The sequence below is a fragment of the Myripristis murdjan genome, chromosome 1, assembly GCF_902150065.1.
Source record: "Myripristis murdjan chromosome 1, fMyrMur1.1, whole genome shotgun sequence".
Classification (NCBI taxonomy): Eukaryota; Metazoa; Chordata; class Actinopteri; order Holocentriformes; family Holocentridae; genus Myripristis; species Myripristis murdjan.
In genome coordinates, this window is record NC_043980.1 from 25,643,428 (window position 1) to 25,654,718 (window position 11,291).

At 40.7% G+C, this 11,291-nt stretch overlaps 2 protein-coding genes across 2 annotated transcripts in view; one reads left to right on the forward strand and one right to left on the reverse strand.

Annotated features, from left to right (window-relative positions):
- LOC115358879 (uncharacterized) overlaps positions 1 to 565 on the reverse strand; it is a 29,038-nt gene extending 28,473 nt beyond the window's left edge. The window contains exon 1 of the mRNA XM_030050986.1: positions 466 to 565. The gene's annotated coding sequence lies outside the window, so the exon portion shown is untranslated. The remainder of the gene's footprint in view (positions 1 to 465) is intronic.
- A 3,237-nt stretch (positions 566 to 3,802) lies between these two features.
- On the forward strand, positions 3,803 to 10,934 carry ears2 (glutamyl-tRNA synthetase 2, mitochondrial). The gene is made up of 10 exons (XM_030051001.1): positions 3,803 to 4,284; positions 4,741 to 4,896; positions 5,525 to 5,714; positions 5,814 to 5,964; positions 6,588 to 6,909; positions 7,167 to 7,275; positions 8,378 to 8,531; positions 9,796 to 9,926; positions 10,039 to 10,174; positions 10,591 to 10,934. Exons 1-10 carry the CDS (start codon positions 4,059 to 4,061, stop codon positions 10,684 to 10,686), a joined length of 1,671 nt encoding a protein of 556 aa, XP_029906861.1. The 5' UTR covers positions 3,803 to 4,058; the 3' UTR covers positions 10,687 to 10,934.
- Positions 10,935 to 11,291: the final 357 nt, after the last annotated feature.

An 11,291-nucleotide genomic window follows, 5' to 3' on the forward strand; every position in this document is an offset into this window, starting at 1 on the left:
AAAAATGTAGACTGGAACATAGTATTCTAACTAATTTAACAAGCAAGTATTTACATGTTATCCCATGAGCTTAAATCCCCAGCTGGGATGTTGTTGCTAGAGGTGCAGTATGCACTCACACAACAAACTGATGCACTGTGGCAACAAGACTGGATTGTGATGCCTTATCATCAGCATCATATAATGTAATATAACAAAACCCATGCAGACTTTAACACGTAGCTTACACTTTAAAATATATGTATGATGTATATTTCAAACTGGTAAAAGAAACAAAATTATGCCTAATACTAACTCTACACTGCATTACCATGCACCAAAATAAGCAGCAGCAACAAACTGAACGTAATGATCCAAATGATTAGCTGCATAATCCAGAAATAATGTTAAGATACATTTCTGAGATTACAGTCTTACACAGTGCTGTCTTACAAAAAAACACAATGAAATGAAATCAAAGCTCACCTAATCTTCTTCAGAGGTGAGTGTAGCTGGAGTTCTCACGCTGTGTGTATAAAGTGTGAAGTACCACTGCTGAACTATGTCTCTGTCTGTCTCTCGTGTCACCTGAGATGCAGTGAAACCAGGAAACTGCTTAAGGGTGTGTTGTTTTGTGAGTGTGACAGAGGTGATGATGGTTGACTCCTCCATGGTGCAAAAGGGGGCAGGGCAAAGTCAGCCTCCATTGTACTGTTTGAGGTGTGTTACCGGTTTGTGTATGTGAAAGTTGATGCATTTTTCTTCATATATGTGTGTCTACATATCTATGTGTGAGAGAAAGAGAGAGAAAACAGAAAGACAGGGGAAGACAGGAGAAAAGAGAAAACTGTAAAGCCTCACCTTTGTATAAAGTTGCATTCTGATTTAATAAAGTATTTATGCTTTTTATGATTTTGATTTATGTTTCAAATGGATAATGCCTAGCTTTGTCCACACTAAAACGTTTGAATTTGATATCAGTGACAACCACCCCTCTAGTTTAGCATGTTAAACGGGAATACAGAAGTCTACAATGTCTCAAACTGCAATAAGTTTTCCCATGGAAAAAAAACATAAAAAAGTGATTTAATTGGACCTTAGGTCGCTTCATTTTGGAAAAAGTCAAAGGAAGTCTCCATAATTTTGTGGTTTCTTAATACAGTGTACCAGCCATGCATCACTTGTAACTTGTGCAAAATACGGGTTTTATTTGACCGTAAACAGCTCTACCATGGTGATGGTTATTTGCTTCCCCAAATAAGGTTTCATAACTTTCTGTGTCTGCGGACTGATTTTACCCTTTGAAACCTGAATTGATGTCAGATTTCTTGTGTTTAAATGCTTGTGAAAGGTGTCTGAACCAGAACGCAGTCACCAGGAAAAAGTTGGCATTGTACATTTCTGCAAACCTCAGATACGTTGTACAACCAGAAACACATTTCCACTTATAGCCAATATAGTGTCCATGTGTGTCTGTGTCTATGTGTGGGTGTGTGTGTGTGTGTGTTGATGCTTTTTAGTTGCTGCCATCTTGTTGTCTTCTTGTTGGTGCAAGTATTTGCAGATTGTTCTCTTGCTTATAATTTGCCTTATGTAGATCACACAGATGTTGCCTAAACATGTAGGCTACCAGAATAAAATTATCGGTTACTAGGAGTTTAATACAGTGTGCAGACTTGATTCCTTCACACTATCTGTTGCAGTTTTTCTCACACCTGAGAAAAAACTATTTTCAAGTAACGAGAAAACACTGAGAACCTAGATTAACTGTGTCCTCTGTATGAAACACACACACACACACACACACACACACACACACACACACACACACACAGCACTTCTCTACCAGTGAGAGAGAGGAATGCTCTGGATATGTAAATTTTGCTGTGTATATGTAAATGTTGCTGTATGTAAATGTTGATATGGTTTGTGCATTGCTAACTTCTTTATGCTCACATTCTCTTTGCTTCCGATCCATTGTCAGCTCAGTCTGTGTCTGGGGTTTTGGACCTGGTGGGAAATACAAACACTGCTCCATTAGTAGCTTGTACCATGACATTTAAAATACTAAAATACAGTTGATGTGCTATAGTTGTGCACTGCTCCCATTGCTCTTTTTTCCCCATCTACATTCTCTACCTTACTGCCTTCTTCCTACATGCTCATCTTCTGATCCTTTAAAAGTCTGGGAAACTGAAATCTGCAATTTATTTAGCAATGGGTTAATTTCACACATGTATTTGCATTCACAATTTACCTTGAATATATTATTTATTAAAATAATTAATCTAAAAAACATGGAATAACTTGGAATCCTAAGTTTTCTCAGCAAACAGATTCCATGCTACTTAACCTGTGATGATATCTGGGATCCTCCAGGATCCCATAGGAAGCTTTGCCCACAGCACAGCAGGTCATAGAGCTTCTCCAAAGCCCACAGTTTATACACACACTGAGCTTGAGGCCAGGCCACAAGGGCTGGACGAAGTGGGACTTCCCCTTTTCTCCCCCTTGCCTCCAGCAGCCCAGAGCACGAGCAAATATTTTACTGGGCAGAGCGATTTAGAGCTGCAGGCTGTCAGACTGAGGGCCCAGCCTGCTCAGGATGACCCCGCTGCAACAGAAGCCCAGCCTGATGACCAGACTGCTCAACCTGCCCAGACTGCACCAGCTGCAAAGGACGACATACATACATACAGCCTGCCAAGCCTGGCCGTACTGTCCAGGCCCACCAGGATGATGATACAGAGCAGCAGTTTGTCAAGTCTTTTTCTCCGTAGTGTGTTTCCCAACTACTGAGAAAAAGGCTTTTTCCCAGGCACAAGGTGGCAAAAATGTAGTGTTCTGTGAGAAACTTGCCTTTGTTTGATCCACCCCGGCACAAAGCACCTGAGGACACAACAGGGGAGAGAGTGGCCACAGACAAGGTTGTCCCACTTTCCCCGGGCAGGCTTCAGCCCACAAACCAGAGAGTCAATCTCAGCATCTCCAGAGTAGGCCTGGGCAATAAAACAATAACAACATTTTGGTGACTAAAAGAGATTAGCATGACATTAATTATTAACATTCTGGACTGTTCAGATTTCACACAGAAGCAAAAAGTAGACACCGTCTATATTTTATGCGCATACGTGTCAATTACCATACATTTAGCTTAATTTCCATTAATTGTGCAGTGTCGGGTACCTTGCTGCCGTAACATGAGACAGAGAACTTATTTCTATCAGATACTGTAAGGCAACTTTTGACCATGAACATGTTTTTACAAATTATTTAATAGGATGAATTGACACATTTTATTTTCTTTACCTGTACTTTTCTTGTTGAAAACTCCACGATAGCATTGTTTTTCATCATGTTCGTTTTTTCTTTCATACGAGGCTCAAAAAGAATTAGGTGGCTTCTTTGTCTTATGAAGTGCCATGATTCTTCTAAAATATTCGTTGGTTTCATAATTTTATTGCGACAGTACTCTAATTTAAAAAAAAAAAAAAAAATGCTTTCCTGTCGCCTTTGGACTCCAACTTTAGCAGCAGGAGTGTCATTTAATTTGACCGTTACTGTTGTATATCACTCCGCCGGTGTGCCACAGTAAAAAAAAAAAAAAAAAAAAAAAAATAGTGCCTGTTGTAAATTCTCAAAAATATTAAATTGCTTTAGATGCGTGTTTGACAAGTCTCAGAAAACTATAAAAGGAGTGTTTTTTTATAAAGTCTGTGGTCACAGACTGTTCATTGAGCAAAGTTTCCTCCACTAACGATAGGTGGCGGTATGCTCTATAAGGGCGGCCAATTCGCTTTCCGGTTTCTCCTGTTGAGTAAAGAAGAAAACGTCACTAGTCGCTCCATAACAGACATGTCTGCCCCGTGTGTGTCAGATATAGTTGAGGGACAACTTTAGGAACAATAGCGAATGGGTTTATTGTTCGTCTGAACGCCGTCAGATATTTATCGAGCTGGTGTCTGACTTCGTCGAAAATGGGAAAGCACAGATGTTGGTGCCATTGATGTCACCGGTGCAACCAACAAAACGTGTTTCTCCTGTCTCAGTAATGTCATCATCACGTTGACTCGGTCCTGATGATGTCGTGGTCAGTTATGCGGTTATGGCTGAGCTCCTGTAAAAGATGTTATGTGAATAGTGAGGTGACGCAGAGAGGCTTTCATGGGCTCGTAGCGGTGAGCCACAGGACTTCAGTGCGGAGCGACAGGCGGACCAAAGTCAAGGTTACCGCCTCCAGGGGAAGATGCTGCTCCTCAGACCATGGCGGTGAGGTGAGGGTGAGGTTTGCACCAAGCCCCACAGGTAAACTCCTCCACGGCAAACAGCAGAAACATCAACATGTCTGTTTCACAGTTCTCGATAGATTTCTTGTGTGAGGTCCCTGTACTCCTGATTAAACGTCCTATCTTTGGTACTGGCTTTTTTGCATTGGTGTGTGAACTGCTCACGTTGTCAGAATCACTGATTACTTATTCACTAATGAGTGCACTTTAAATTCAGAGCAATTGTTGCTAGTCTGTCAGCTGTTAGGTGCATTTATATGTGCTGTTGGTTTTCTTCTGAAAAAACGTACAAAGGGGGAATAATGCAATATATGTGACATGGAGCGCTCATTTCAGTGTGCAAACCCCCTTTGGTGTTATTTGTTGCTGTCCAGCACCTAAAAATAGCCTTTTGTCTGTGTCTTCTACTTTTCCTGTTTTGTTTTTTTTTTTCTGAAGTGATATATGTTATAATATGTGTTGCTCTCTACTGCAGGCTTCTTACACCTTGGAGGCCTGCGTACTGCTCTGTACAATTACATCTTTGCCAAGACGTATGGAGGCTCGTTTATCCTGAGACTGGAAGACACTGATCAGAGCAGGCTGGTACCAGGAGCAGCAGAATCCATAGAGGACATGCTGGAGTGGGCCGGTAGGAGACACAGGGTTATTAGACCCTTACCTGTACACAGTGGCTGTTTGACTCTGAATGTCCATCTATAGGTGCTTTGTAGTTGGGATGTAATGATACATTGAGCAAACAGTTCAGATCAGTACTGGGTTCATGGTTCAATATTATTGATATACAACATTTTGAGCCAGGTCTAAATGAAGATAATTATAACTTTTTTTTTTTAAGACATTTTTAAAGCCAGTTCAATATTAAGATAAATTACCAAAAAAGATGTCTACATCTGCACAATTAGAGGAATTTCTCACTGGAAAACTTCAATTTTCAACTCAGTCTTACTGGTTAACTTTAATTTTACACTTTATATCATATCCTTTACTCTAATTTACCTTATTGTATTATTAGTTGGTTAGTTTGGAATGTGTTTTTGCCATGTTGTTTTTTTGGCATTTTGTTTTGTTACCTTTGAAGATGATGCTTCCCAATAAAAATCATTTGAAACACAAATTTCTACTGCAAGGAATGTAGTGGACAATAAGATGTATTTATCTATATGTAGCGATGCAGGGATTGTAAACACAGAAAGTCCTTGGGCCAGCAGTTACACCTGGGACCGTCTTGATGTGCTGACCACCCTTGTTATTCCCAGGCATCCCTCCAGATGAGAGTCCTCGACGCGGTGGGCCAGTGGGTCCGTACCTGCAGTCCCAGCGACTGGACCTATACAACCAGACTGCCCTGCAGCTCGTGGAGAGTGATCATGCATACTACTGCTTCTGCAGCACACAGAGACTGGAGCTGCTCAAAAAAGAGGCCTTGAAGACAGGACAGACTCCTAGGTGGCTGGAGGACATAAACTCATACACCTACAGTAAACACACAGGCTTTTACATATTGCTCTAAGCTGAAGCATCGTGTGTGTTTCCCTCTCTCGTCAGGTATGATAATAGGTGCCGGCACCTCCGGGCCAACCAGGTCCAGGAGAAGCTGGCTCAGGGACTTCCACATGTGATCCGGTTCCGTCTAGAAGCAGGAGTGGAGCCTTTTGAGGACCTGATCTTTGGCTGGAATCGTCACGAAGTGGCCCAGGTCAAGCAGGATCGAAAAATGCTGCTATTAATTCATCTGTTCAGAATTGCTATGCAGCATTTCCAAATGCTCTGTCTTAACTTTAATGCTGATCCATCAAGCAGAGTGCACACTACAATGTCAAACACTCATTATTTTCTATATGGAGTTGTTAGTCAGGGAACTCAATAATGTGCTGCCTTGCCAAACAACAGATTTTATTTTTTCACCCGATCAAGTTAAAATGGACCTTGAGAAGGAAAAGAAGCTCGCATTACTGATCAGGTGTGAAAAGAAAAGAACAAAAGAAGAGGGCTATACTCCTGATTTTGAGGAGACTACCCCCATTTGCCAAACCTGCCTTTACATAGCTCACACTACAAGACTACTGCAGTCAAAATCAAACTTTGGATATCTACCTGGTCAAACTTAAGCCTCAGTGTCACTTGTACCCACTGAGTTGGCTCTGATGTTGACATTTTGTGTCAGAATTCAGAAACATGTCTGGCACTGCTGAATTGGGTCTGAAGTCCTGTAGTGTGTTCCTACCCACTGTTCATTTTTCTGTTCTTTCTGTCAACTGTCCTTTTGTTGCCCTATTTTTCTGTCACCATTTCTCTCATACCCTCTGCTCTCTTCTCCAGGTTGAGGGGGACCCTGTGGTGATAAAAGCAGATGGTTTCCCCACCTATCACCTTGCGAACATTGTAGATGACCATTACATGAAGATCAGCCATGTTCTGAGGGGCTCAGAGTGGCTCATCTCCACCTCCAAACATCTTCTGATGTACCGTGCTCTCGGGTGGCAGCCTCCCACCTTCGGGCACCTCCCGCTTCTGATGAACAAAGATGGCAGCAAACTTTCCAAGAGGCAGGGGGATATTTTCATTCAGAGCTTCCAGAGAGACGGGGTTCTGCCAGAGGCTCTGCTGGATATCACCACCAACTGTGGATCTGGATTCACCAGTGAGTGATGGGTGACTTATGTAAAGGGGAATGGAAGAACTCCTAATGACTTAAAGAAATCTAATTAACTTGATTATTCAGTGCAATCAAATGATTAAGTTACAACATGTTACAAGTGATGCCTGTAACACTGCATCTGAAAAAAGAGAATGCTGCAATTATTAATTAAAAAGCTAAAATGTGAAAAGCTGTGTACAAATTTAGGTTCAGCTCAGCTGTAGAATGAATACTTACAAAGTGCTCATGTCATCTTGCAGCCAATCGAATGGGGCGGAGGATAGATGAGCTGATTTCTGAGTTCAGTCCCTCAAAGATCACAACCCACTCTGCTCTGTTAGATCTGGAAAAACTGCCAGAGTTCAACCGGTAAGGCAGAACTCTTCGTCTCTCCCCCTCTTTCTGTCTCGATGTTCTGTTTGTTGTGTTCTTTGTCTTCTGAGCCTGTAAATCTCTGCATGTTCATTTAGCCATCCTCTGCCCTATCAGATCTTGGGGTTTAAATAATGAATAGTTTCATCGTGGCAAGATGATTACGCTGTACTGTGCTATTGTTAAGAATTTTTTTTTTTGGACATTTTTATTGTGTTGTCTTTATCTTATTATGTTGTTACACTTGTACTCTTGTCTTGCTGTGTTCTGTATTGTGTATAGTGTAGTAAAAAAAAAAAAAGAAAAAGAAAAAAGACAGTACACTTAAATGGGTTCCCTATTAAAAGTTTTATACCTATTAGTTTTGTACCTATTACATCACTGACTTACCCATAGTCACAGCACATTAAGGCTTCTGAAGTGTAAATGTGACTCAGTGAAATATGATATATTGATTTGGCTGATTTGGCACTCTAATTTATTCATTATTTGCACGATAATGTTTTTTTTTTTTTCTGGGACAATGTTCGATATGCCAATAATTTCCAGCTCTCTTGACCGATTGCCGATGCTGATACTTGTATATGCACATATTTTGTATATATATATATATGCATATTTTACATATATATACACATTCTAATGCAATCTACAACAAACACTCTGCCATAAAGTTTACTTTTATGATACCTATAATGCTCAGGTTTTCTTTTTGTCACAATAATAGATTTGTTAACACCTCTCAGTATAATGTAGTCCAATACAAGACCTCTGCAAACCACAACCTCAATAATAAACATACAATCAAATTTATACATTCTCTGAAATGTCAACAAAAATTGAACATCATAAACTTTCTTAAAAGGTAGAATTAATGGCAGAGCTGCTGTATTGAACTGCATTAGACTGTACAGGTGGACCTGATGAAGTGAACACTAAGTGTATATATATTTTGCATTCCTATCCAAAATACAAAACCCAGGTTGTGAATGAATTTCAGTATGGTTAATCATAAAAAGCCTATGTGGGGTATTTTTTCCACTTAAGTATAATGTAGCCTTTACTTTATGTCTTTGTAATCTCTCTGTCATTGCGTCAGGATTCATCTGCAGCAGCGAATAGAGGACAAGGAGCAGTGTCATTTGCTGGTGAAGGATCTGCAGGGTCAGATCCAGCTGGCCTATACAGCAGAGATTCAGGATAAAGAAGTACTGCAAGAGGACTATATCAGCCGGGTCCTGCATCTTCGCAAGGTAACTGTAACAATGTGCAATTTGCCTTAAATGTTGATACTATTTTAAAAAGCAGGCAGATTCAGCTGCACTTTAAATGACACTAAGATAACAGCTTGTCTTCTTAACATAGTTAATTGTTTGATCCATGTAAGTTTGCAGTTATTATTCCTAAAAATAAAACGTACAAAGTGACCAGTGTCTAAAAGTCAGAACTAGCCATTCTGTTTTTGGGAATGTCAGTCTCACCCAGAGCTGTAATGTGTTGTCTTCTTGGTTAGGGTGACCTTCAAGGCTATGAGTCAGACTGTACTCTATTTCAGAGTGTTTGTTCTTTCCTCACTGCTTTTTACATATCACAGGATCACATGATACCCCCTTCCCCTGGATATCAGCTGATAATTTGATACTTCCTGTTTCTATCACATGTGCAGGGATATGATTGGGCTATGATTGAAGACAATTTGAGGGAATCACCACAGGGAATGAAACACAACTCTGTTGAGCAGAGAGAGAGTGCTGTAAAAATGTTGTGCTGTTTGGTCCAGATACAATGCAAGGATCTGAACACTCAGAAACCACTGGCATGGAATTTTTTTTTTTTTTTTTTTTTTTTAATTCAAATGATTTAGAGCTTCTCTGTTGACTTGTGGAGAAGACTTTGCATTGATCATTTCTACTTTTTTGAAAAACAAATAGAATAATAAAAGCTCATTACTATGAGAAATGACATTTGCCCTGCCTATATGAAGCATCCACCAGCTATCTTTGGATTGGCTAGTGAATGTTTTAGCAAGAAATCTCCATAAATCTCCATAAAACAGATGTATGAAAATTACAGAACTTTGTGCCGTATCTGTATCACATGTCAAACCTTATGGCTCTCATGTTTTGCTATGGGGGGTATTAAAATGAAGCATAAACTTTGAATGCTAATGTTGAAAACATACATTTTGAAAATTGCGTAAATTTCAGTATTTTAGAGTAGCCAAGGACTGTATCAGGGAGTTTTCCACAAAACAATAGGTATGATTTAGATGCCATTTTTGTAAGACACCCTGAGTCCATGTAAATAAGGAAAGTGTCACACAGGAGTGGATGTGATAAAGTGAAATGTTCTAAGTTTTCAGATTCCAAAGGTCAAATGTCCTTTGTTCAAACCGAATAGCTGCTATTACACCATTTACTCTTATTGTTATCCTCCAGGCGATTAGATGCTGCTCCTCCTCTTCCCTTTCTTCCTTCTCAAAGTCCCAGAAAAGCTCTTCCCTTCTCCCCTCTGCAGGGCCACATATCCTCCCTAAGGGAGCTGGTAACCCCTGGTTACTCTTACCTTTGGGTGCGTCCTTCCTTCTCCCACCAGCAGGTGACAGCACTCACCTCCGAGGCTCAGCACATTGCTTCGCTTGTCCTGAGGTATCAAGCATTATTAACACTGTCACTAAAAGTTTTACAAGTTTTGCATTAGCTTATAATTATTCTAGCACAATTGTGAAACTTTCCATCTGTGTGTGTACTCACTCGCCAGACTGATGGAAGAACGAGGTGAGGAGCTGGCAGTGGATCATCTCAGTAAGGATCTGAAGACTCTGGCTAAACAGGCCAAGTCCACCAAGTACAGAGAAGTGATGAAGCTGTTACGACTGGCTCTTAGCGGTCTGCAGGTATGTGGATGACGCAATACCTGTTTGTAATGCTAACTCTAACCCTACTACATTAATGACTTATAGAAGGCGCTTATATTTAAGTTACAAAGTTCTGTACAGTTTCATGTCCCCTCTGTATTTCTGTCTCTGAACACCCATTCAAACACTAAGCTGACTTCTAGTACGACTTGCTACCACAGTACCACTTGTTTGAAATTGTTGTGGTAATTCAAGGCCAGGTATTACTGCAGTGACTCAGCCACCACAGTGACCCTGCACATTTTCAGGGAAGGAATACAGAAAGGGGAACTTGTTTCTGATTGCTTTTCCCACATGTCACATGTCAGTTGCTCTCTGTAGTGATTGCATTATTTCATTGACCTCTGAGCCCCTGTTTCCCTCCCTCTGTTATGTTTTTTCTGACTGCCCTGCAGCAAGGTCCCAGTGTGGCAGAGATGATGGTGTCTTTGGGACCCACAGAGATCAGCCATCGTTTACAGAAGCTCCTGCTGCTCTCACAAGCAAGCTAAAGGCTGGGCAGCTTATCGCTGTGCCAGTTTACCTCTCACAATGATGGGGACAAGAGCTGCTAATGAGGACACGGCTTCTAAGTTGTTTGGAGGGCACAGCTGTCATGACGGTCACCTGCTTTACCTCACTCTGCATGAGCCGCCGATGAAGCTGTGCCAAGTATGAATGCACACAACTGTATCCCCTTGATATCAGCCTAATAAAGCCAATCTGATACTTGAATCATTAAACAAATTTTACAGTAGTTTGAAATTGTCTTCATATATATATTGTCTCTTACCTTTACTCAGTGATGTGAAAATTTGCAGGCCCAGGAAACAGTGTACAAACAAGGATGGGAAGATAGTTGGTACTGATGTCTTATAACTGTCGAAAGGGGATTTTCCAAACATCTGGCCTACTTGTGAAAATATATATGTTTCTGTCGTTTAGCCAAGCATGTCAAAGGTGTGGGCCCAAGGTTTAATTCAGAGGTCGTCATTTTTCATTCATTTTGCAAGCCATTTTGCAAGCCATTTATTCTAATAGGGGTTGCGGGGTGCTGGAGATGCTATTTCTGAGTGACCATGACAATTTGGGTGCCATTTTGCCAATAGGTGGCGCT